General features: G+C 41.7%; 1 protein-coding gene across 13 annotated transcripts in view; it reads left to right on the forward strand.

Annotated features, from left to right (window-relative positions):
- LOC105484537 (calcium voltage-gated channel subunit alpha1 E) overlaps nt 1-26,877 on the forward strand; it is a 492,953-nt gene that overhangs the window by 235,027 nt on the left and 231,049 nt on the right. For all 13 annotated transcript variants that reach the window (XM_071076614.1, XM_071076570.1, XM_071076587.1 and 10 more), the window contains one exon: nt 26,093-26,196. In XM_071076614.1, coding sequence (XP_070932715.1) covers nt 26,093-26,196 — 104 coding nt within the window. The remainder of the gene's footprint in view (nt 1-26,092; nt 26,197-26,877) is intronic.

The following is a 26,877-nucleotide window of genomic DNA, read 5'->3' on the forward strand; positions in this document are numbered from 1 at the left end:
GTTCCTGTGTTAGTTTGCTGAGGATGATGGCTTCCAGCTTTATCCATGTCCTGCAAAGGACATGATCTCATTCCTTTTTATGACTGCATAGTATTCCATGGTATATATGTACCTCATTTTCTTTGTCTGGTCTATCATTGATGGGCATTTGGGTTGGTTCCATGACTTTGCCATTGTAAATAGTGCTGCAGTAAACATATGTGTATATGTGTCTTTATAGTAGAATGAGTTATATTCATTTGGGTATATAACCAGTAATGGGATAGCTGGGTCAAATGGTATTTCCAGTTCCAGATCTTTGAGGAATCACCATACTGTCTTCCACAATGGTTGAACTAATTTACATTCCCACTAACAGTGTAAAAGCATTCCTATTTCCCCACAGCCTTGCCAGCATCTTTTGTTTCTTGACTTTTTAATAATCTCCACTCTGACTGGCGTGAGATGGTATCTCATTGTGGTTTTGATTTGCATTTCTCTAATGATCAGTGATGTTGAGCTTTTTATTTTTTATTTTATTTTATTTTTTTTTCCCATATGTTTGTTGGCTGCGTAAATGTCTTCTTTGGAGTTGTGTCTGTTCATATCCTTTGCCCACTTTTTGATGGGATTTTTTTTTTCTTGTAAATTTAAGTTCTTGTAAATTCTGGATATTAGACTTTGTCAGATGGTAGATTGCAAAAATTTTCTCCCATTCTGTAGGTTGCCTGTTTACTCTGATGAGAGTTTCTTTCGCTGTGCAAAGATTTTTAGTTTCACTAGATCCCATTTGTCAATTTTGGCTTTTGTTACCATTGCTTTTGGCATTTTCATCATGAAGTCTTTGCCCATGCCTATGTCCTGAATGGTATTGCCTAGATTTTCTTCTAGGGTTTTTATGGTTATAGGTTTACATTTAAGTATTTAATCCATCTTGAGTTAATTTTTGTATAGAGTGTAAAGAAGGGGTCCAGTTTCAGTTTTCTTCATACAGTTGGCTAGTTTTCCCAGCACCATTTATTGAATAGGAGCTCCTTTCTCCATTGCTTGTTTTTGTCAGGTTTGTCAAAGATCAGTTGGTTGTAGAAGTGTGGTGTTATTTCTGAGGTCTCTGTTCTGTTCCATTGGCCTATATATCTGTTTTGATACCCAGTACCACGGTGTTTTGGTTACTGTAGCATTGTAGTATAGTTTGAAGTCAGGTAGTGTGATGCCTCCAGCTTTGTTCTTTTTGCTTAGGATTGTCTTGGCTATACAGGGTCTTCTTTAATTCCATGTGAAATTTAAAGTAGTTTTTTTCTAATTCTGTGAAGAATGTCAATGGTATAGCATTGGGAATGCCATTGAATCTAGAAATTACTTTGGGCAGTATGGCCATTTTTCACAATATTGATTCTTCCTATCCATGAAGATGGAATGTTTTTCCATTTGTTTGTATCCTTTCTTATTTCCTTGAGCAGTGGTTTGTAGTTCTCTTTGAAGAGGTCCTTCATATCCCTTATTAGCTGCGTTCCTAGGTGTTTTATTCTTTTTGTAGTGATTATGAATGGGAGTTCATTCATGATTTGGCTCTCTGCTTGTCTATTATTGGTGTATAGGAATGCTTGTGATTTTTGCACATTGATTTTGTATCCTGAGACTGCTTAAGTTGCTTATCAGTTTAAGGAGTTTTTGGGCTGAGATGATGGGGTTTTCTAAATATACAAACATGTCATCTGCAAACAGAGACAATTTGGCTTCCTCTCTTCCTATGTGAATACGCTTTATTTCTTTCTCTTGCCTGATTGCCCTGGCCAGAACTTCCAATACTATGTTGAATAGGAGTAGTGAGAGAGGGCATCCCTGTCTTGTACTGGTTTTCAAAGGGAATGCTTCCAATTTTTGCCCATTCAGTGTGATATTGGCTATAGGTTTGACATAAATAGTTCTTATTATTTTGAGATAGGTTCCATCAATACCTAGTTTATTGGGAGTTTTTAGCATGAAAAGATGTTGAATTTATCAAAGGCCTTTTCTGCATCTGTTGAGATAATCATGTGGTTTTTGTCATTGGTTCTGTTTATGTGATGGATTATGTTTATTCATTTGTGTATGTTGAACGAACCTTGCATCCCAGGGATGAAGCCGACTTGATCATGGTGGGTAAGTTTTTTGATGTAGTCACTGGTCTTTTGAGATGATTAGTATCATTATCATGATCTTACTGACGAGAAAGCAGAGACACAGAGAGGAAAATAAGTTGCTCAAGGTCACACAGGCTCTAAATAGCAAAGTCAGTATTTGAATTTAGTGCTTTTGTTGAGATAGGGTTTCACTCTGTCGTGCAGGCTGGAGTGCAGTGGCGAGATCACAGCCCACTGTAGCCTTGACCTCCTGGGCTTCAGGGATCCACCCCAGCCTCCCTGGTAGCTGGGACTACAGGCACACTCCACCATGCCCAGCTAATTTTTTTAGTTTAATTTTTTTGTATAGATGAGGTTTTGCCATGTTGCCCAGGCTGGTCTTGAACTCCCGAGTTCAAGTGATCCTCTCACCTCCGCCTCCCAAAGTGCTTGGGATTAAAGATGTGAGCCACTGCACCCAGCCTGAACTTAGTTTTTATTGAGTAATCCATGTAGTTTTGGAATGATTGTTCAAATGGGACAAACTCACCCTTGTCTACCATTGTGTCGGTGTAGCATATGAGATTTTTGTCAAGCAGCTTGCTGAAATCCAGGGTACCATATCTTTAGCATTTTCCTAGTCTGTTTGTCCAATAACCCGTTTAAAAAAAGAAACAAGGTTAGCTTGGATCAGTTTATTCCAATAAATCTCATGCTAATTCCTAATAATAAGAAACAATGCCAATAGTGATACTAATGGTCCTCACATTTGCTGAGCCCCGGCCTGTGCCAGGCACTGAGCTAAGCTTGTCCAGTGCACTGTTTGATCATCCTGCTTTCTCATTGCTCACACACTGTGTACTGATGTACTGCTGAATTCTCCTGGGATTGACAATGAGCTTACTGGTTATCATTGTAGAGTCTTCTGTTTGGATTCAAGACATTTGCTCAGGTTTCTAAGGCCTCTGTTTTTATCCCCAGTTTCTCACAAGCTGCTGGTTTGGATGTCTTATCAGTGCTGGATCTAAGTGAGCATTTAATTTGGGAGCTACAGACTGGGTTCAAGTCTGGCTCTATGGCAGCTTTTTATCAGTGAAACCAACAGCAAATCACTCAACCTTGAGCTTTGGTCTTCTCCTCTTCCAAATGGGGATAATAATCCCTATGCAGAATATTTCCACAGATGCTGAGATGCTCATATAGGAGAATGTTCATGTAAAAGTGCTTCTTAGATTTCAAAGTTGTGGACATATTTGAGCCATTGTTATTTAAAATGGTTAAGTGTTCCTACTAGTAATATCTCCTATCCAAGTTTCACTTTTAAAAGAATTTGTCCTCCCCCTTTTAGATTTTTAAAAAATATTTATAAGACACTCAGAGATATGACTGAATGTTGGTCACTAGACCCAGAAAGGGGTATACCTATCAGCTCTTGCCCCCTGAGTTGTGCTTGAGGTGGAAGAAACGGAATTTCAGACTCTAGGAGGAAAAGGTATGCTTCTAGAGGTCTCTCATCCAGAGTGAATCTTTCCCACCTTCTGATCAGTAGAAATCATTACAGGAACAAGACATACCGATCCTGGTCAGAGGGCACAATATACATAGAGTTCTATTTTCTTCTTTTTCCTTCCACCCTCCCCCCAGCCTCAGCAGGCTAATCCGGTGCCACCTGTGATTTCTTCTGATGTTACTGTGGAAGGGAGGGCTACATACAGAGAACAACCAGCTTTCCCCCTGTGGCACCTGCCGCCCCATTTTCTCACTGGGAAAACTGAGGCACGAAGGAATAGGTCAGAACTGAATGGTGCATAAACTCAGTAGAGCCAGCAGTCATTTGTCCATCCCTGGTCTTGGCATTTGGAAGATGTAATCCACTACATTGTAAACTCTAAGGGGCAGGAAATACAAGATGATGTGTTTATGTAAATATAATGTAATATGTTGTAATCATATGTGTATGCAGGAATGAATGACTGGATAAGTGAAGGGAGAATTCTTTTCCAGTTGAACTGTGGCTCCTGCCAGTCTGAGAGTCATGCAGCCTTTCTTAAGCTTTATGAAGAGGAAGGGCTAGAAAGAAGTTCAGGAAAACTTCTCCCATCTTTATTCTTTAAACTCTATATAAAGGCATGAAATGTTCTGAAACTGATGAAAACATGGTCTTAGACCAGCAAATGATTTTGGGATAACAAAGATGTGCTAGTTCTCTAGCTATTGTCACCTCCTTTGTTGTGCCAGTGATGGTTACCGTGTGTCCTCCTTCACTGGAGGATACAGCCAAAGTGAAGGATGCTGCAGTGTAAGGATGCAGGATGGGTTTTCTGGCTTCAAATTCGTTATAGACTAGAGTAGCCCAGGGCATCTTCTTACTAGATGTCTTGCAGCATGGCGGCGACACCCCTGGTCCCTCTGGGGTGGATGGGGTGCAGGCACACCTTGGCGAGGGGTTTACGCTAAATACTACTGACCCCGGGACAGCAATTTCTCATACATTTTTATTCCAAAGTCTTCCTGAAGGGTACTTTTGCTTCCTCAGGTTTCCACAACAACCCCCTCTAGAGCAAGGACATAAATAAGAAAGCAAAATTTCAGGCTCCCTTTACAATCATAGTGGCTGTTAACTGCTGAAAGGGACTCAGAGAGGGGCCCCTGTGGGAGGGGGAGGCAGAGGGTGGAGCAGGCCGGCCTATCTCCCTGGGTAGCACATCGCGGAAGAATCTCCTGAGCATTGATCTTTGATTGTGCTCCTTCCGTGATACCCAGCAGGACCTTCTCCCCCAAAGAAAGATCACTTTGTATTGAGGATCTCCTTCTCATATTGCATTTGCTTAGAGGGTGCACGGCCTCAGACCACATTTTGGGGCTGATGGGAAGAAGCTGGGGCAGGAGGGCACTGTGGTCATATTGAGGTCATGGAATGCTGAAGCTTCCAGTTCTGAGGGGCTCAGGTTTCTCATTAACAGAGCGAAGAGCAAAGTGTGTTCAGCGTGGCTGCTGCTGCTACAGAGAAGTGTGAAACGTGGGTTTGGAAAGAGAACCGAGGATAATTTGCTAGTTTATAGCCTTTCCTAGAGTTCACACAGAATTTTTAGTACTTTCTCTCCCTCCCCTTTTTGTAACTGTGTCAGAAAAGGTGAGATCAGCAGGCTGTGAACATCCTGCAGTGTGGGAATGGGGAACTGAGGCGTGGGTCTCTGTCTCCTTGGCCCTGGGAGAAGGGATTTTGCTGGGAGCTGGGGGAGTGTTTGGGTGTCATCTTGGGGAGCATGTTGGGGAGTGTGTGGGATCAACATTCCCACCACCTTCCTCCCTGTCACCTGGGTGCTGGCTTCTGGAAGGCTCAGCCCTGCAGATCCCTAGTAGGACTTTTCTGGCTGTGCTGTACAAAGTACCTGATTATGAGATCGCTTGGAAGGGCATGGAGAGGAGCCAGTGACAGATGTGGTGGGATCCATAGAAAGGGCTGCTGTGGAGCCTCTGCGTGTTACTCAGGAGCACCTACTCAGTTTTCTGTACAGCCTTTGTTTTGCCCTCTGGAAAATGCCACCAGGAGCTCTAACGTTACTGTGATCACCCTTTGCCGTTCAGTGCCTGCCTCCATTCCTTCTGACAGCTTTAGCTGTTTGAACAGTCCTCTTGCTGACAGCTGTGTGGAGCAGGCGTGTCCTGTTGGCATGCCAAGTACTCAGACGCGAAGATACAGATAGTGAACTTCCTTTTCACCCCAGTGATTGCCTCTGAGTTCAGAACCCTGTGCCCTTGCATCAGGCTGTGGCTGAGCCTCCAACTTGCTTTGCTCCCTTGGCCCAGCATCTCTCCCCTTCCTGTCTACTTTCCCAACCACTGCTGGGAGACCTTCCTAAAGCATAGCTTTGCTCACGTTATCCCCTGGGCAAAAACCATCCACGGGTCTCAGTGCTCATGAGAGGAGGGGACAGAGCTGGCTTAGTGGCACTCTGTGGGGAAAGGACTCTGGTTATGTTAAGAAAGTGAGATTGCTGCCAAAAGGCCTCTGGGCCTGCTGTGACCAGGGTTCCAGGCCTTGAGTAAGATTCAGACCGTCCCACTTTTAAGTTCAGCTCTGGCCAGACTGCCTCTGCAGTGTTTTTGAAATGGGTACTACCTTGCAATTGTCCAGAATAACTAGGGTTTGATCTAAAGAGTGAGTTACAGGGAGATGAGAGAAGGAGTGAGGACGTAGACCTGGAGAAGAGAATAATTCCAGGAGCAAATGACATTTGTCTTGAAATACTTGAAGGACAATCTTGAAGCTACACTAAGAGAAGGTTACTCTGTGTAGCTCCAAGTTCAGGGATGGGCTGTGCTGCCCTCACTGCAAGAGTACATGTAGATACTGGGATGAGCTTCGCCCAGGAACACTGTGTTCCTGGAGTTTCGGCTTGATGTTTTCTAAGGTCATATCCAACTTGAAGTTTATCAGTTCACCCTTTCCTTCCACATACATTTATTGAGTACCTACTACATGCCAAGCACCTTAGTTTGTATTATACTGGAAAGGTAACAGGCTTTGTCCTGAGAGAACTCAGTCTAGTAGGGAAAAACAGATAAGAAAATTGAATTGTAAGATAGAAGATTGAGGGAAAGGGTGGTTTGGGAACCCTTCCTGAAGCAAGTGCATGCTGAACAGTGTTGAGGAGGAGCAGTTTAAACCTAGCCAAGGCGAGGTGTGTGCGAAAGCCCTGCAATGTGAAAGCTGGGCACCTGCAGGAAACCAAAATTAGTTCAGGTGACTGGGGGGTGGCATGTGGAGGCGTGGCAAGAGGCTGGAAGACAAGATGGAAGCCAGATCATGACATTATTCTAAAGTCAGCATGGAGGGATTGGAGGATTTTAAATGGGAAGCTACAAGCCAGACTTGGATTTTAGAAAGATCACTCTAGTAATGGTCTGGAGAGAAGAATGTGGGAGGAAGGGGCAGGGAGGCAGAGAGAAACCAGTAGGTATTGTGAAAAATTATGAGGACGTTGGAGTAGGGATAGAGAAATGAAGCTATTAACAGAGAAGAAGCTATAGAGTTCATACCAGATGGTCTTTTGGGAAAGACAGAAGAGGTGACATTTAAGTTGAGACCTGGAGGATGAGAAGAAAACAGCCATGTGAAGATGTGAGACCAAGAGAGCTCCAAACAGGAGGACTAGCGAAGCCCTTGAAACAATTAAGCCTGGAACATTTAAGAAACACAGAAGGCTACTGAGCCCAGATCGCAGAGATCAGTGGAGACAGCCTGAATCTTGCAAGACTTGGGAATTCCTGGGAAAGGTTTGGGCTGTTACTGCAAGTGTAGTGAGAAGCTAGGGAGCTTTAAGCAAGTTGGTCTGACTTACACCCTAGAAATTTCACTCTACTGTGTAAAGAATGGATTGCACAGAATATGTGCAGGCTCCTTGTAGGGAGCTATTGGAGAGTGGAAATGCCCAGCAGGGTACCAGGTATGCAAGGAGAGACGTCTGTCCTGGAGATAGACTGGAAGTCATTTGCATCCAAGTGATAGTTGGACACTTGGTTTCAGTGAGGGCTTTTAGGGAGTGAGTGTGGATTGAAAATAAAAGTGGGGAAAGGCAAGTATGAAACGGTAGGAATTGTGGCTTTTAAAGAGAAGTGGAGGAAGAGGAGTAGCCAAAGGAGAAAAGGATAACTCAGAAGGAAAGGGAGGACTTTCAAGGAGAGGGTACTAAATACTACAGAATTATGAAGTGCTGCAATACAATACTGCCAAGTACATCTTGAATTTGGAGACCTACAGGCCGCTGATGCCCTGTAATGAGTCATTTTCACATAGTAAGGAGGGCAGCAGCCAGGTGCAGCAGGCTGGGTAGGTAAAGGGTACAAATGGGCACCAGTTTCAGAAGCTGGATAGGGAAGTGAGGAGGCTGGGGAGGGACCACAGAGATACAGGGAAGAGCTGTGTCAGCAGAGAACACACAAAAAGTTGAGAGAACAGGAGAGGGGGTCCTCACAGAGCTGCTGAAGGAATGGGATGCAGAGCATCGAGGTTCTTCTGCAATGTGAGAAAAAAGATCACCACTTCTTTTAGGAGACTTCAGTCCACATTGGTATTAGAAAGTTTTGATTGTTTAAAATAAGGATCTCCAATGATTATGGAAGAGCTATTTTTTTCCTTTATTTGTTGACCTTTAGTCATATCTGAAATTTAGCAATCAGAACATGTACTACAGCTCTTAATATGAATGTAAACTCACCATCCAGGCCCACCTAGACAGGGTCACTAAGAGTCACTTTTGTGAAGAGCTCCCAATATTTTTGCCAACTTTAGAAGGTTAGGGAGATACTGCAAACAACCTTGCTTTTTTTTTTTTCTGATTATAAAGAAGATATTTCCATTGGAAAAAAAAATCAAGAAAATACAGATAAGCATAAAGAAAATACAGATAACTTGTAATGCCACTAACTAAAGACAATCCCTGTTACCATTTTGGTATATTTCCTTCTAGTCTTTTTTCATTTTGAATGTATTTTACACTGTTGAATTAATATTTTAGATAAAATATTTTTCCTTTAAAGTTATACCGCTTTTCCTCTTAAGACTATATGATGCCTTTTCCATTGTATTAAAAGTTCTGTAGAAATAACATTTAATAGCATTTGAAAGGCTGTGTAATATTCCATTGAGTGCGCCATACTTTACTCAACCATTCCCCTATTGTTAAAACGCTAAGGACTTTCTGTGGAAAACCAGTATGGCAGTTCCTCAAAAAATTAAACATAATATGATTAACCATATAAACCAAATTAAACCATAAAAATTAAACCATATGATTCAGCAGTTCCACTTCAGGGTATGTTCCCAAATGAATTGAAAGCGGGGACTTGAACAGATTTGTACACCCATGTTCATAGCAGCATTATTCACAATAACCAGAAGGTGGAAGCAATCCAAGTGTTCACTGATGGAGGAATGGATAAACAAAATGTGATCTGTACATACAATGGAACAGTATTCAGCCTTAAAGACGAAGGTAGGCCTGACACATGCTACAGCATGGATGAACCTTGGAAACATGATGCCAAGTGAAATAAGCCAGGCACAAAAGGACAAATATTATGTGATTCCACTCATAACAGGTACTCGGAGTGGTCAGATTCATAGGCAGAAAGCAGAAGATGGTTGCCAGGGGCTGGCAGGAGGGGAGACTTATTGTTTAATGGTATAGAATTTCAGTTGGGGCAGATGAAAAAGCTCTGGAGATGGGTGGTAGTGATGGTTGTACAACAATATGAATGTTCTTAATGCCACAGAACTCTACACTAAAAATGGTTTAAAATGGCAAATTTCATGTTATGTATAGTTTACCACAATTAAAAATCTTAATACTGACTTTTTTTGAAGTTGGGTTTATTGGGGTATAATTTGCATTTAGCAAAATCCATTCTTTTTAGATATACAACTCTGTGTTTTGACAAATGTATATAGTTGGCTAACTACTACCGTAGATATAGAATATTTCTATCACCCCCCAAATTCCTTCCAGCCTCTTTCTAGTTAATCTTTTCTCTTCATCCCCAGCCTCTAGTAACTGCTGATTTTTTTTGTTCTTGTAATTTTGCCTTTTCTAGAATGTCATAAATGGGATGAGGAGTCTACAGCCTTTTTGACTTCTTGCACTTTGCATAATGCTTTTGAGATTCATCCATGTTGCTGTGTATATCCATAGTTCATTTCTCTTTATTTCTGCCTAGTATTCAGTTGTATGGATGATCACAATTTGTTTATTTAACAATCAAGGGACATTTTAATTGTTTTCAGTTTGGGACAATTATGAATGTAGCTGTGATAAATAACTATTCATTGCTGGATCAAATGGTAAGTATATGTATAACTCTATAAGGAGCTGCCAAACTGTTGTCCAAAATGGGTGTATTATTTTGCATTCCTGTCAGCGGTATATGAGAGTTACAGTTGCTCCACGTTCTAAGCAGCATTTAATATTATCAGGCTTTTTATTGTTTTGGTTTGTTTTGTTTTTAGCCTTCTAATAAGTGTGTAGTAATAACTATTGTGGTTTTAATTTGCATTTCTCTAATGATTAATAATGTCCCACCTTTTCATGTGCTTATTTACCCTCCTCATCTCTCATTGGTGAAGGGACTGTTCAGTTCTTTTGGCCATTTTTTAGTTAGGTTGTTTGTTTTATTATTTAGTTGTAGATGATTTTAAACTTTTTTACTATTATAGCTAATGCTTCAATGAACAACATTGTATGTGAAAATATTGCCCTCACTTTGGGTGTGTACTTACAATAATTTCCTAAAGCTACAAGGTCAAAGAGAGTGAACATCTTCACCATCCTTATATGCCCATAGTTCAACAGCTCTTCAAAAGCATTGCACCAATTCACTGTCCTAGTGGTGGTAGTTTAATAGGTATGACAGGCCATTGTGTTGTCTTAATTGGAATTTGTTTGATTATAATGCAATGGAACTTTTTTTTCATACAATTGTTAAACAGTCTGTGTTTCTTCTTTTGTGAGTCATCTCTCCCTTGCCTCTTTTGAAGCTGGATTGACATAGAAATTTGCCATGGCTGTATCTCTACAGGGTTAGTTCTAGAGTATGTGGTGCTCCATGCCAGGATCAGCAATTTACAGTATTTTCATAACATCTTAACTTGGTCTTAGCCTCGTTTCTTTCATTTTCAGAGGTCATGAGTTAATTTGCATAGCTGGCAAGGTAAAAATAACTTCAGAGTTGAAGAGAAAGATTTTTGCCCTCAAGTTAAACTTGGACACTGGGTGTCAGCACTTCTGTGAGAGGCAGACATCTCTCTGTTGTTCCTAATAACTAGCAAAAGGTGTTCTTTTAAATTCCTCTCTGAGAAAATGGCCATGCCACTTAGTTTCCCTGTTGTGAGAGTAACCTCTTGATTCCTCTAACAACTCAGCATTTTATGTGTTCACAATGAAAGTACAATTAAGAGCACTTACTTCGTGCTTGAACATCTCTATCAAATATATTTGGGCAACAAACAGTTCCTGTATATAGGCACAATTCTTTTTAATTATTAAAATTGCTTATATTTTATTGTACTCCAAATAGATGGTATGGGATGTGATATGACTCAGAAGTACTAGAATGAATTTTGACTTAATAACTCTAAAATAAAAAGCATTTTGTTTTCCCTGACAAATAGCTCTCATTCATTTTGAGGCTTGACAGACAGTTGATATTTTATAAAACTTTATGGTTGCCTCTTCATCAAGCACTGTAATTGTAGGTTTGTCTTCTATGCAAGTATGGGGAATTGTCTGGGTATTTTCTTTTAAATACTTGTCATCCTAGGAGGCGGGTGGCATATGCCTGTCATGCAAATCAATTTTTCAGGCATCATAGGCAGAACTAGGAAAGTAGAACAATGGAAAAATATATATTTTTGTCTAAAATTTACAGATCTGTGATTTGTCTGAAAGAGTTATTTGAGGTTTTTATAAATTCAAACAGATTCCTTAAACCAGATATTTCCCAGACTGCCCCAAAAAGGGCCTCTGTACCCCAATACCACACAACACTATGAGAAAGTAGAGTTTTATTGCCTGGGTTTCTCTTTTCCTCATACTTTGAAAGATTTCTTTGGCCAGCTTTCCACTCAGTGTTAACCCACACTTGTCAGTGTTTGATGTCATGAGAAGAGGACTCTGGCTTGCTCAAGGATCATGAATGAGTAAATTTTTCAGTCTTCCAGAAGGGGAAAAGAAAGCATCATTTCAATATCTTAGGGATTAAGACACTTGCTAAGATGACATCAAGAAAAAAGCTTACACACTCTCTAATTGGTATACTGGCTCCATGCCAGGTACATAGTTTTGGGTTTTTCCTTGTTTTTCATGTACAAGGATACCTCAGAGAATGGTTGTTTGACTCCAGACCACTGCAATGAAACAAGTATCTCTAGAAAGTCACATGAATTCTTTGGTTTTCCAGTGCATATAAGATTTATGTTTACACTATAGTGTAACTTATACATACAGTGTAGTCTGTTAAGTGTGCAGTAGCATGTGAAAAACAATGTACATATCTTAAAAATACTTTATTGCTAAGAAATGCTCATGATCATCTAAGCCTTCAGCGAATTGTAATCTTTTTGTTCCTGGTAGATCTTACCTGGATGTTAATAGCTGCTGACAGATCAGGGTGCTGGTTGCTAAAGGATGGAGTGGCTGTGGAAATTTCTTAAAATAAGACAAGAACAAACTTTGCTGTATCCGTTGACTCTTCCTGTCATGAAATATTTTTCTGTTGCTTGTGATACTGGTTTATAGCATTTGTCTCACAGTAGAATTTCTTTCAAAATTGGAGTCAGTCCTCTCAAACTCTGCTGCTGCTTTATCAACTAATTTCATGTAATATTATAAATCCTTTGTTGTCATTTTAACAATGTTCACAGCATTTTCAGCAGGAGTAGATTTTGTCTCAAGAAACTACTTTCTTTGCTTATTCAATAAGAAGCAATTCCTACTGTGAAAGTTTTATGAGATTGCAGCAATTCAGTCACATCTTCAGGCTCCACTTCTGATTCTAGTTCTCTTGCTATTCCTACCACATCTTCAGTTACTTCCTCCACTGAAGTCTTCAACTCTCCAAAGTCATACATAAGAGTTGGAATCAACTTCTTCCAAATTCTTGTTTATGTTGGTCTTTTCACCTCTTCCTATGAATCATGAATGTTCTTAATGGCGTGCAGAATGGTGAGTCCTTTCCAGAAGGTTTCCAATTGACTGTGACCAGATTCATCAGAGGAATCACGATCTATGGCAGCTGTAGTCCTCTGAGATGTTATTTCTTAAATAGTATGACTTGAAAGTCGAAATTACTTCTTGATCCATGGACTGCAGAGTGGATATTGTGTTAGCAGGTATGAAAACCACATTAATCTTTGTTTCCATCAGCGCTCTTGGTACACTGTCAATGAGCTGTAATATTTTGAAAGGAATATATATATATTTTTTTTCCCTGAGCAGGTCTCAACAGTGGGCTTAAAATATTCGGGAAACCATGCTGTAAAGAGATGTGCTGTCACCTAGGCTTTGCTGTTCCATTTATAGAGCACAGGCAGAGTAGATTTAGCATAATTTTTAAGGGCCCTAGGATTTTTGGAATGGGCAGTGAGCACTGGCATCACCTTAAGTTACTGGGTGCATTTACCCATAAGAAGAGAGTCAGCCTGTCCTTTGAGGCTCTTATAAGTCTGGCCATGCCAGTTATACCATCTTTCACTTTGGTTTCTTATCTAGATGGTATTAGCTAAATAGAATAGGCAAGTGGGTTATTGTGAGTGACAGAAACCTAACTTGGACTAGTTTGAGCAAGGAGGGGCTTTTCAGGGAAATGACGTTTCACAGAACTGCCACACTGCAGGCAGAATTAGAAAATAGGCCTTGGGAACCGCAGGAATAGGGCTCCAGGTCCACCAGAATTCCTTCCTCTTTTCATTCCCTCTTGGCCCTGTAAGATTGGCTTTATTCTTCTGTCTCACTGTAGCCAGTTTTCTTCTGGAAGAGAAAACATGGATAGCAACAGCTCTTGAGCCTTTTTGCTTATGGCTTCAGCTGCTTCAGAAGAGATCAACCAAACTCTGTTGGTCCTAACTTCAAACATCCAGGGAAGGAACTTCCTGCCCCTGATCCTGTTAACTGTGGCCATCAGTGTCATGTAAGAGCATTGTAATTTTTGGAAAGACCTTAGGGATGAAGTATTGTTGTCAGAGGAAGAGGAGGGACTGGTAGTAAAAACAATAGGTGTACATTCTTTGTGGGCAGTGTTGGATTACATAGCTAATCATGGAACTTGGATACTGGAGTTCATTAGTGCATCTTGTAACAAGGCCACTTTTGGGGGTGTGGCTCCCACATGGATAATTAGCTGGATCCTGGTCTTCAGCTGTGTCCTGCTCTATCCCTGACTAGCCATCTCACAACTGCTTGTTCCTGGTCCTAGGGGGTACCTGCGGAGAGAAAGTGTGTGGGTGGTAGATCAACAGAAATCCCTCACCACAACTAGAAAAACAACTCAAAGAACATGTATTTATGTAGATGATTTCTTATAATGTGGGATTTCCCTCTTCAGCAATTTTCCTTTGCCAACTCTCTGAAGCACAGTTTTGGTAACATTCATATGATGCTGCAATCATAGGACACCATAAAGCTCTGCAGAGAGGCAACTCTGGTTGTCCTAGAGAATGTATTTGTCAAATATACGTGCCTTTGGGATATATTACTTGCTGTTAGCCATTATCTTTCGTAGCTTTTGAAAGCATTCCAAATTTGGAATCTAAATTTCTGGGTTTGAGTCTCAGCTTGATTATGTATTATCTCAGTGACCTGGGGCTAGCTAGTTTCTCTCTCTGAACCTTAATTCTCAAACTTATAAAATTGGGATAGTGGTACCTGTATGGAATAGGACTATGTAAACTGTGAAACAACAATAAGGAATTTTTCTTTTTCTTTCTGTCATCATCACCTGGGTCTGAATGACAGAGTTTTTCTCCATCTCTTGGCGTTTCTCCTAGCTGTGTCTGAGTGCATAATCAGGGACTTTCTCAGAAAAGAGAAGGAAACCCAGGACCATTGGTAGGAACTTGACCTTTGTTTCTATTATACTGAGGTTAAGCAAACAAAACTCTTTATTTCTGTATTCTTCATCTGGCATCCTTTGGGGAACCTCTTCTTGAGGTTAAGGTGAGATGAAGGCTCCCTTTGGAGACATGTTGGGGCCAAGCTTCATGCTCTGAGGAGGTGTTTCAAGAAGAAAGCAGAAAAAGGAGCTATGTGTGTTTTCTCCCAGTGTGAATAGGGACTAATGTGAAACATATGCTGTTGCCTTTGATGAGGCTATTAAGCATTTATCAGTTTGAAGGAACCTCTATCTGAGAGGTTCCCCTATAGCAGTGGTTCTCAACTAGGGGTGATTTTTGCTTCCCAGAGGACTTTTGACAATATCTGGAGACATTGTTGGTTGTCATTGCTGGGTGAGGTGGGAGGGGGTTGGCAGGAGGGGTTGCCACTGGTATCTAGTGGTTAAAGGCCAGGGATGCTGCTAAATATACTACTACCGTGCATAAGGCAGCTCCTCACCACCAATTGTCTGTCCCCAAACATCAGTACAACCTCTTCTTAGTGTGGTGGTTTTGATTGTTGAGCTTTCTTTTGGTGGGGAAGGAAAGAGAGGAATTTTAGGCCATGATTTTTATTCTCATCAAAAGGCATATATTGAAACCATACCTACTAGGATTTTTCTGAAATTTAATTAGGAATGCCATTTTAAATTCCAGAAGGGGTTGCCTTACTTTTGTTAAACACAATACTCTTTATTCCCTCCTAGAAATGGCCCAGATCTCTCTTGGAGAGGGCAAGGTGACTCTACTCCCCTTCTCATCCTCTTAAGAAATATCAGGGCTTCTTAGCTGTTATATATTGTCTGTGGTCTTAGAAGAAAGTCCGTGCTCCAGTTTGGCCATAAATTAACTCAGAGCCGTATGTACTGAGCAATATACACCACCAAGCCATAAAACAAACAAACAAATGGACAACTACAAAAGAAACTCCAACCAACCAGTCAAAAACAAATCAGAAACAGGTCACTGCCCCATGCCAGTTTTGAAGCGTGTGTGAAAGGGCCGGTGGGGGAAGGGGAGAGAGAGAGAGAAAGCTTTAAGACTGTCCATTCTGGAGGGCAGCAAGATGTTGTTGCTTCAGGTAGCATAAGAAGGAACAGATTCTCTTCTAGAATGCTGTGTTTGTGGTTCTTGGAAAAGCACAGCAAAACCTTTCAAGGCAAACTGTTTCATCATTCTAGGATAACATCAAGAAGCTGCATGGTGCTATTAAAGCAGCCATTCATATTGGTCTGCCTTGTGTTCTACAGAGGTCGGTTTTTCAAACTGTGGATCAGCTCCATTGGAGGGTCATGAAATTTAGTTGATTAAAACCAGCATTAACCTTAACTAAGGAAGAATTGAAGAGAAAATATGAGTACATCACACAAATAGAGTATTGCTTTATGAAACATTGTAATTTTATGTATGTATATATATATATACATCCTGGCTTATGATGTAAAATATATTGCTTAATGTTGGCTATGATCAAAAAAGCTTGAAAATCACCACTTTATATGCTTTTACCTTTGTTCTAGAACATAGGTCAATTGAAGCCCAAAGCGTATTTTCTGTTCTAACTCAGGGGCCTGAGTTTCATTACCTGTTTACCTGCTCATTCCTAAACCAGTCACTACCCAGGACGGTGGATGATTTGCTTACACGAATCTAGATTCACCCGCAGGGGAGTCTGGAGAGCTGCCTGGCCTCCCCAGCATGCATGTTGTTGGGGAAGGCTGCTGCAGAGAAGGCAGCCAACAGCAGCCGCCCCAGGAATGGCCTATGGGGCTAGAGAAAGTGGCATTAGTTCAGGTGCAAAAACCAAGGGAAACACCCAGTTATAGCAACTGGGGCTGGGGCTTGGAGAGAAGGTAAAAGACCAATGGTTAATCAGGAAAATTATTTTGAGCTCAGAGTAACAGTGTGGTTAACCTGGTGTTCCATCGGCAAATTTAAGCCTGGAGTTCTTTGAACACTGCCGGGCTTGGTCCAAAACCTTAACACAGCCTAGAAAGTTTTCCTTCTGTGACATTTCCCAGTCTCTCCAGACTGTTTTTCATTGATTGATTGATTGATTGATTCATTCATTCATTCATTTTTGAGACAGTCTCACTCGGCTGCCCAGGCTGGAGTGCAGTGGCATGATTGCGATTCACTGCAGCCTCTTTCTCCTGCGGTTGAGTGATTCTCCCACCTCAGCCTCCCAAGTAGCAGGGACTACAGACACATGCCACCATGTCCAGCTTATTTTTATTTATTTTTGTATAGAGAGTTGTAGAGATAGGTTCTCGTCATGTTGTCCAGGCTGGCCTTGAACTCCTGGGCCCAAGCAATTCCTCCAACTTGGCCTCCATAAGTGCTGGGATTACAGGCGTGAGCCACTGTGCCTGGCCCTCTTTGGACTCCTTACTGTCTACTCTCCCCTGATTCATTAGGTTTCAGTCACACCGACCTTGTTTCAGTTTTTCAGATATGCTTGTTTCCTTTGTGCCTCAAGACCTTCTGTGCAGGCCTTTTTCTGCATCTGGGGTGCCCTTCCCACATTGTTTCCTCCGACCTACTCCAGCTTCACCTTTGAGCTCACCTGCTACTTCCACAGTGAAGTTTCCTTCCCTGACCTTCCACTTACCATAATTGAGACCTATTTAGTGTATGTCTCTTTCATTAAGTATTGTGAGGACAGCCATGATCACCATCTTGTTCTCTACTGTAATGCCAGGGCCTGTTGGTGGCACAAGGTCAGTAAGTATCTCGATTGTAGAGTGAGTCCTGGGCTGTGGGATGGAGCTAAGCCTGATGCCATCAAGGGGTCCCAGCAGAGTAGGTGGGGAGGAAGAGGCAGCTTACAGACATCCGGGCTGGGCTTGACATCTTTTACACCTTTCCCACCCTCGTCCTCTTCCCTCAGATATATTTTGGTCAAGTTGATTTTCTTTGGCTTATCTCTATGTGAATAGTTTAATACACAGGGACTTTTTAAAAAATAAAATGAAGTAAAGTCTCCAGAAATTGATTCCCAAATGAAATCACACTTCTAGCAATTTATTTAAAAGAAATGGAGAGCAAAACATCATGTGTAATTCAGTAGATTTTTGATAGATCATAATTACTTACACATGTGGCTACACCCACTTCAATTTGGATATCCAATTATTAGGTGTCATGGGCCCAGTCACAGCTCCGTGGATGCATCTGTGGATGAGTCCAACTAATCTGCTGCAATTGGAAATGTATCAACACCCACTTCTCCTTGAGTGAAGGGCATTTCTAGAGCATTACTGTTGCATATTGTTCCAGAAGGAGCCATAGTGTGTGGAAATGTGAAAGATGGTTTCTGCCATCAAGGAGCAGGTTTTGAACTGAGTTGCGAGGATCTGACTCATTAACGGTCAGACCCATGTTCTAAGATATAAGAACTGTATGTAATTGGGAGTTAAACATAGAGCAGCTCTCCGGATGTTGAGAGGGAGATTGGTGTGAGCTACAGAAGCATAACACCATCGGGGTAGGTGTTGGCTCACAGAGTTAGAGCCAGGAAGGGTCTGAGAGGTCCCTTTATCTGATAATTTCATTTTATAGATAAGAAAACTGATATATTATTTCTCTTTTTCCTCTGCAACACCTGATTATTTTCTGTGGGCCAAACTGTAGTAGACATTTTTTTTTTAAAGTTTTTCTTCATTCAGCTTCCTCAGTGGCCCCTGCTTTCCCTTTTGGGAAAATCTTATTTTGTGTGTTCCTGGGGGGAGTCTTGCTCACCTTGGAAGTGGTAGGGGATTTGGGTGCAGGGGGACTTAAGCTTGACCATGTGCTTCTTCTGACTTTACTCTTAAGCTGATGATGCTGCAACACCAAGACAGTTGATGTTTATATTCATACCAATAGCCACAGTGGCCTAAGAATCAGATTTCCCAGAATCTCTGACCTTTGCCAAGTGTATTAGTTTCCTATAGCTGCTGTAACAAATGACCACAAATTTGGTGGCTTAAAGCAACACATGTGTATTTTCTTACAGTTCTGGAAGACAGAAGTCTAAAATCACTTTCGCTAGGCTAAAATCCAGGGTCATGCTTCCCATCTCTCCTCCCCAGAGGCTTTAGGAGAGAGAGTTCATTTCTTTGCCTCTCACAGCTTCTAGAGCTTCATTCTTGTGTTCTTTGGCCCTTCCTCCATCTTCAGAGACAGATGGAGAATAACTCGCTTCTGTCCTTACATTGCCTTCTCTCTCTGTAGTCAATCTTTTGCCTTTTTCTTGTAAGGGCACCTGTGATTGTGCCTCGGGTCCACCTGGATAATCCAGGCTATTCTTTCCACCACCAGATCCTTAATCCCATCTGCAAAGTCCCTTATTCCATAACAGGTAACAATCACAGATTTCTCAGTTAGGACCTGGATATCCCTGCCCCAACAAGGTTTCTGCTTTCCTTTTTTCCCAGCCTGGTCTTCCAATATCCCCTCAATTCTGTGAATTCTTGGTATCTTCTCAGTATACATTTTTGGAGGGATGGAGCTGATGGGTCTGCAGTTTAAGACAGTTAAAATCTGTTTCTGTTGTTTATGACCAGGAAACTCCATGGTAAATCAGCGCTACGTGCAGAACTTTACAAGCATTATTTTTTTTTAATCCTTGTTTTAACTTTCTTAGGAAGGCACTATCCCTTTTTTCCAGGTAAGAAAACTGTAGCTCAGTGTGGCAATTGCAAAAGGCCTGACAGCTAGTATAGGTGATGGAACTGGGATTTGAAACCAGCCAGTGGGACCGGAAAGCGTGTGCATTACCCCTTTCTCAGAATCCTAGTTCAACTAGCTTTTGGTTGTAGACCTTTTCCAAGGAGGAAGTAGAATATCATCTGGGCCGTGAGGTCTGAATCAAATTGTTTAGGCAAGGGAGAGAAGGCAAAGGAGAAGCATTCCAGGTAGGAGGGAGGCTGGAGAGTGAGAAGTGAATCCAGGAGATTTAAAGGAAGGGACATGACAGGTAAAGTGGAATGACAGATAAAGGAATCAACCACTTATGGAATGTTTTTGAATAGACACAGCAACTCATTTATGTCAACTACCCATGGGAATGATATTCTGACTCAACTTTGTGTTGGGAATTCAGCTTGTATTAGGTCCCTTGCTGCCTCCTCATGGCCTCCTCATCACATGGGCTGGTTAAACATCTCACATCCTTTGCCTACTGTTAGCCTTTTCTCACAGGTGCTGATGAAGAGCCTGTCTTTCAAAAACTTAAGGTTCTCCATTGATACTGATGTGGGTAATTTCTGGAGCTTGGGAGACATCCTGGACCTAATGGTGAAAGACCTCTGGCTTGTGTCTCCTTTCAGAAGAGAACTTGGAAATTTTGTCTAGGGCTGGGGCAATGACTAAGAAGGGAGCTCTTTATCTGGTCTTTGCTGATCACTACTTAAGTGTAACTGTCAGATTTAGCAAATAAAAATATAAGACATCCAGTTAAATTTGAATTTTAGATTTCAGATAAACAATGAATATTCCATGCATTATACAAATATTGCACTAATCTGAAATTTGAACTTAACTGGGTGTCCTGCATTTTAGCTGGCAACCCTGAACCTATGACCACTGTTTCAGGGTATTTTCGGGCATGGATTTGCACAGTGGAATATGCCTGTGAAAAGAGATTATAGACCTGGATTGACAAGGAGGCTAGGAAAGAACCCCAAGGTCAAAGGGAATGCAAGGTTGGAGAATTCTTTGGGTGACTAATTTGGGGAGAGATGATTTGGTTCTTATTGCCCAGAGCATTACCTCTGTCTTGTATTCTGCTGTGCCACTGCAGTATGGCCACAACGGGAAAGACTTGTGCTGCGTCATCAGGATTGTATCAATCTCCATTCTCTTCCTACTTGCTGACACCTAAAAGTAAAAACATTCAAGGTAGGGCTGAGCCATGATCTCTAACAGGAAATAGTTACTGAACTTGACTGTGTGCCGAACATGATACCTGTGCTGGTGGTGGTCAGAGGGCTGAGTGCACTCTCCAACTGTCCTCTGTTGTGGGAGCAAAGTGGGCATTAAGCAACCCTCTGTGTACAAAGCTTTCCATCAGGCTGTGTGCCTGTAGTGACAAAAGAAATGGAAAATACACTTCTGCCCTTGAGGAGCACAGACATATGCCTCTTGGGACAGCGGAGAGCTTAGGCTTTTATTAACTCAAAATTGGAGTTGTTCTCAGTGGCCCCACTCTGATTTTGTGGTATGTGTGTGTGTGTGTGTGTGCATGTGTGTGTACAGAAATATTGCAGCAATCATCACCTGCCATTAAGCTGCTTTTGTACGTAGTAATTAGGAGAGGTGCATGGAGCCTGGTCCTGAGAGAGAGACATGGCAAGTGATCTGTGGCACTTGGTGATTTGTGGCCTTAGAATGAAGGGAAGAATGCTTACTTGCCCGTTTGGGGACCAAAACTGTGACCTTGGTATTTTTAGCAACACACTGGACTAAGGAACAGTGAATCTGCCCAGCGCCAGGCAAACATTGCACAGCGTAATGGCAGAGTGGGGAAAGGACTGGTTTTGACATCAGAAGAGAACTGACTTTAATTCCTGGTCTTGCCATTTATTAGCAATTTAATTTTTTCTAAGCTTTGGCTTGCTCTTTTATGAGATGGAGACAATAGCAATATGAGGAAAATTTTGAAGATTTAATGACATACCATTTGAAAATGCTGACAGACAGCAAGCACCCTGCATTTGTCACTGTGGTGTTTCCCATTCTCATAGCACTTTGTAAACAACTCTGTTATAATGCTTCATGGTGTGTTATAATTATTTCTTTTATGTGTCTGTCTACTTCCACTAGACTGAGAGTCAAAGGCTGTTTTCTACTCTTTACTTTTCCAGTAGACTCCTGATTAAGCCCTGGTACTTACAAGGCCCATAGTTTTGCTTAGCTGTATGTACCTCAAAACTTAAGCTTTGCTGGGAGGCAAGTCTTTAACTTCTGAGTTTCCATTCTTTCCTCTGTCTCTCTAGCTCTCTTACTGAGAACTGGGAAGATCCCACAGAACAGGATCTGTCCAGTCCTCAGTAAGTCTTTCAAGAATATTGCCATCTCAACACCAGTCAGAATGGTGATTATTAAAAAGTCAGGAAACAACAGATGCAGAGAAATAGGAACGCTTTTACACTGTTGGTGGGAATGTAAATTAGTTCAACCATTGTGGAAGACAATGTGGTGATTCCTCAAAGATCTAGAACCAGAAATACTATTTGACCCAGCAATCCCATTATTGGGTATATACCCAAAGGAATATATATCATTCTATTATCAAGATACATGCACACGTATGTTCATTGCAGCACTATTCGCAAAAGCAAAGATGTGGAATCAACCCAAATGCCCATCAATGATAGACTGGATAAAGAAGATGTGGTACATATACACCATGGAATACCATGCAACCAAAAAAAGGAATGAGATCATGTCCTTTGCAGGGACATGGATGGAACTGGAAGCCATTATCCTCAGCAAACTAACACAAGAACAGAAATCCAAACACTGCACTTTCTCACTCATAAGTGGGAGCTGAATGATGAGAACACGTGGACACAGGGAGGGGAAAACACACACTGTGGCTTCTCAGGGGTATGGGGTGGGGAGAGGGGGAGGGAGAACATCAGGAGAAATAACTAATGCATGCTGGGCTTAATATCTAGGTCATGGGTTGATAGGTGCAGCAAACCACCATGGCACACATTTACCTATGTAACAAAACTGCACACGCTGCACATGTACCTTGGAACTTAAAATTTTAAAAAAAGAATATTAGAAGATCCTCATTTGACTCTTAAATGCTTGAGGATGGATTCCCAGTATTCTCCTATGTACTCAAACACATGTATGTTTGAATACTATCCCAGCTTGCTACCCTATTCTTCTCACAGTAAGTTTTAGGATTTCCTTGATGTTCTCTCCTTTTGACCTCTGTCTCAACAAATTTATTAATTTCATCAGTGCAATTCAAATTCAATTCATCAAGCCTTTACTGAGTGCCTCTTACTTGCCAGTCACTGGGCTAGGTTTTGGGGGTAGAGATGACTAAAATGGTGCCTCCATTAGAGGTGTTTCAGATTTAGTGGGAGAGACAGATTAGAAAACAGAATTTATCTAGGATGTGATTAGGGCAGTGATGGAGGTGGACGCGTTATGGGAGCACAGAATAGGGCTCTTTTCCTTAATTGTCTTTTTGCTCTGAGAATCCCATTGTTGGCCGGGCATGGTGGCTCATACCTGTAATTCCAGCACTTTGGGAGGCCAAGGCGGGCAGATCAAGAGATCAGGAGTTCGAGACCAGCCTGGACAGCATGGTGAAACTCTGTCTGTACTAAAAATACAAAAATCAGCCAGGTGTGGTGGCAGGTGCCTGTAATCCCAGCTACTTAGGAGGCTGAGGCAAGAGAATCGCTTGAACTCGGGAAACGGAGGTTGCAGTGAGCCAAGATTGAGCCATTGCACTCCAGCCTGGATGACAGAGCAAGACTCTGTCTCAAAAAAAAAAAAAAAAAAAAAAGAATCCCATTGTCCCTACTTTCTAACAGGTGAACAGGGGAGCCAGCTGTCAGTTCTGCCTCAAGGAGTACTGGAACAGTGGGAGTTAGGAAGCAGCCAGTGGCCAATGTGCATCAATTAAAGACCTAGTTGGTAGCCCTCCTGCACTGGAGGAGAGAAAAGAAAATTTTGAGGGCCAAGACAGCACGAGACCACAGGCTGCATGGCCCTGGCTACAGTATGGTTTGGACAGTTTGGGGAGCAGGTAGTTTCAGCCAGGGACCAACTTGGTGACATGTGCATACCTCATGGCTGGCTGTGTGAGACCCCTGCAACAAATGCCATCTTTTTCCTTCTCTCTTTGCTTTTGTTCTCTTTCCCATTTCTCTGACATTTGCGTCTTCCCCCAGTTCTTATTTATTTCCTTTCTTGTTTATATCCCTACATTTTCTTTTACTACTCACTCTTCTGTCATCTCAGTCTTTCCCTCTACCATTTTCCCCCTCTACATTTGAGCCTTCTTTGCTTTTTAATTTTATCTTTCTGCCTCTATCACCATGTTCTGAAACATAACTGTTAAACTCAGGATTGGAGAGGAAATTTTCATTTCCAACAGGGCTGTTTATGATATGAAAAGAGTGTCTCATGTGTATCTGAGTATCCTAGGAAACAAGTCTAATTTCTAACTCATATTCTGCATACTGTGTTTGAAAGACATCATCGTGAAAGGAGAGTCTCCCACCTGGGCAGCACAGGAGACTGTGCTGTGCACCTTACCTTTATTACAAGAACCAGGCAAACAATGATCTCTCTTTTTTTTTTTTTTTTTTTTTTTTTTGTGGTTCTCTATCTCCCCACCTATCCTTTCTCTTTATCTCTCTCCTCTTTCTCTTTTTCTATTTCTGTCATAGTTTTCACTTCTATTTTCCATGTTTCTCCTTGTTCTTTTTTGTCTTTAGTCCTTCCCTACTTATTAGAGATTATATGACCCGCTCCTTAATGTCTTTCCTTGGCCTTGGAAGATAGTCAAAAGGAGTGTGGAAGACTCCACTCCCCCAAGTACCCCCGTTTCTGATGATGGCATGGAAGTGTGACTCAGGAGAGATGGGGAAGATTCAGAAACCTTGTCTAGCTCTTGAGATTCTTTATGAGTAGGATTTCTTTCTGCTTCTTATTTTTAGGTAGTATGAACGTAGACTCAGAGAATCTTAAAGCTGACCGGAATCTCTACTGGTTGTTTAACCTTCACCCCATGTAGGATCCCTCTTTACTTCCTAATGATGCTCTACAGGCAGCTCCCGGATACTTGGAGTCTGGGGAAGCGTGCCAGCACATGAAGCTGTCCGCTTGGCTGTTGGCAGCACTAATTGTGTTGGTTACTGCTTGCGATTCTGTTGTCCTGGTCTGTATGATTTGTACCTTATGATGGTACGTCTGCTTCCGAGGGCCATAGGGCATGCACTTTCCATACAGTTCTTTTTCTGAGATTGAAGACATGTCAAATATTGAAGGCACTTCGGGTACCTTATTTAATACTTGAACTATTTCAGAGAGGTTCCATCAGAAATAAACAAAGCAAGCCATTCTTGCCACCCTTTGACTGTAGAGGAACCCAGTTTTCTGAATGCCTCATTTCCTGATGGTTCTGGGTAGCTGAGATTGTTCTGGAGGGATTATGAGGGAGAAGCTCCCTTTCATTCTTCACAGAAAGAAGAATAAAATGAGCAAGTTTTAAATTAAGATTTTATTAATATTAGTAAACTTTGCATTAGCCACATGTCTGTGTGTACATTACAGTTTATAGAACACTCTTAATATTAAATACCATGTCATTTTATTTTTATAAGTAGACCACAATACACCCTCATTTTAGAGATGATAGAAGTGGGGTTCATCGAGGCTGATAGACTTGTGTTGAGTCACCCCATTCTCAACAGATTGAGTCAGACTTAAACTCAGTTCTTCTGCTCTTATTCTTCTGCTGTGTCTTTCATAAATACATATATGTCTTTGTCTCTCCAAAGTCCCTGCAATGCCATGAGATTATAGGAAATAAGTTGTCTCCTTGGTGCACACAGTCTAATAGAATTATGGATTTGTGTGTGTGTGTGTTTCTGGATATGGCTGTGGAACGTGGAAAAATAGAGATGGTGAAATCCGATTAGGGTCAAAGAGTGGTTTTGTGCAATTATAAAAATACTTGATACTATGTGAAGACCATTGAAATTCTTCTCCAGTGTAATTTATTTGTTTGGTAAAAATTCTAAGTGTCCCAGCTACTCGGGAGGCTGAGGCAGGAGAATGGCACAAACCTGGGAGGTGGAGCTTGCAGCAAGCCGAGATCGCGCCAGTGCACTCCAGCCTGGGCAACAGAGCAAGACTCCATTAAAAAAAAAATTCTAAGTGTCAAAGTAGAGATGAGTGAGTTACTCTTTTACTGGAGTTAATCCAGAAAAAATTCCTGAAGGAGATAGGCAGGGGAACCTAAGACAATTTTGAAATAAAAAAATACAAGGACCTGTTGGGTTGGAAAGAGGGGAAGAAGTTGAAGCAGGGCAGAGTGGAGAAAGGGGACAAGGTTTGGGGACAGGAATGGGACAGATGTTGTGGACCTTGTGTTTTGCTTGGGATTTGGAACTAGGGTTCTGGTATGATAAGTTTTCCTTCTTTGCAAAGTGAAACCCAGATGGCTAAATTTAATTCCACTTGGAGCCACTGGTGATTCACCCAAGCTCAGGTGCACCCACATACAGCTGGCGTCAGCGCTGTGTGCTTTCCAGGCTGAGCTTGCCTCAGCCCCGCTTCCTGCATGGAACAAGAGGGGAAAGCCAGACTGGTAACCTTGACCCTTCTGTGTCTCTGTCTGCAGCATCCTGGCCACTGCGGGAACCCACTTCAACACTCATGTGGACCTGAGGACCCTCCGGGCTGTGCGTGTCCTGCGGCCCTTGAAGCTCGTGTCAGGGATACCTAGTGAGCATCTGCCATTCTTTCTGCTCTGCTAAGAACTTTCTTGATGTGTCCTCAGCTGGATCCAGGTCTACGGGAATTTGGGATAAACAAACAATATTCCTCCTGGGAGGAAGCCTCAGTGACAATAAATAGTGGAGATGGAGCAATCTGGCATAACATTTTACTTTAAATTTAACTTTTCGCAAATATAAAAGATAATAGAAAATCTTTACAGAAAAATGTGGAAAGTAAAGAAAACAACAAAAGAGAAAAGTGCTCTTTATCCTGTCACTCAAAAATCACTTCTGTTAAAATTTCAATATTTTTCATTTTCCCCTGTGCATTTTAATGTAATTGAAATCATTATGTATATTGTAGTTTTATATCCTGAAATAAGTATTTTATTTTCCTAACCTTAAAAATTCTTGGCTGGGTGCAGTGGCTCACACCTGTAATCCCAGCTCTTGGGAGGCTGAGGTGGGTGGATTGCTTGAGTTCAGGAGGAGTTCGAGACCAGCCTGGGCAACATGGTGAAACCCCATCTCCACAAAAAATAAAATAAAATAAATAGATAAAAAATTAGCTCAGCATGGCGGCTCATGCCTGTATCCCCAACACTTTGGGAGGCTGAGGTGGGCGGATAGCTTGAGTTCAGGAGGAGTTCAAGACCAGCCTGGGGAACATGGTGAAACCCCATCTCCA

This window comes from Macaca nemestrina, chromosome 1 (assembly GCF_043159975.1).
Source record: "Macaca nemestrina isolate mMacNem1 chromosome 1, mMacNem.hap1, whole genome shotgun sequence".
NCBI classification, from domain to species: Eukaryota; Metazoa; Chordata; class Mammalia; order Primates; family Cercopithecidae; genus Macaca; species Macaca nemestrina.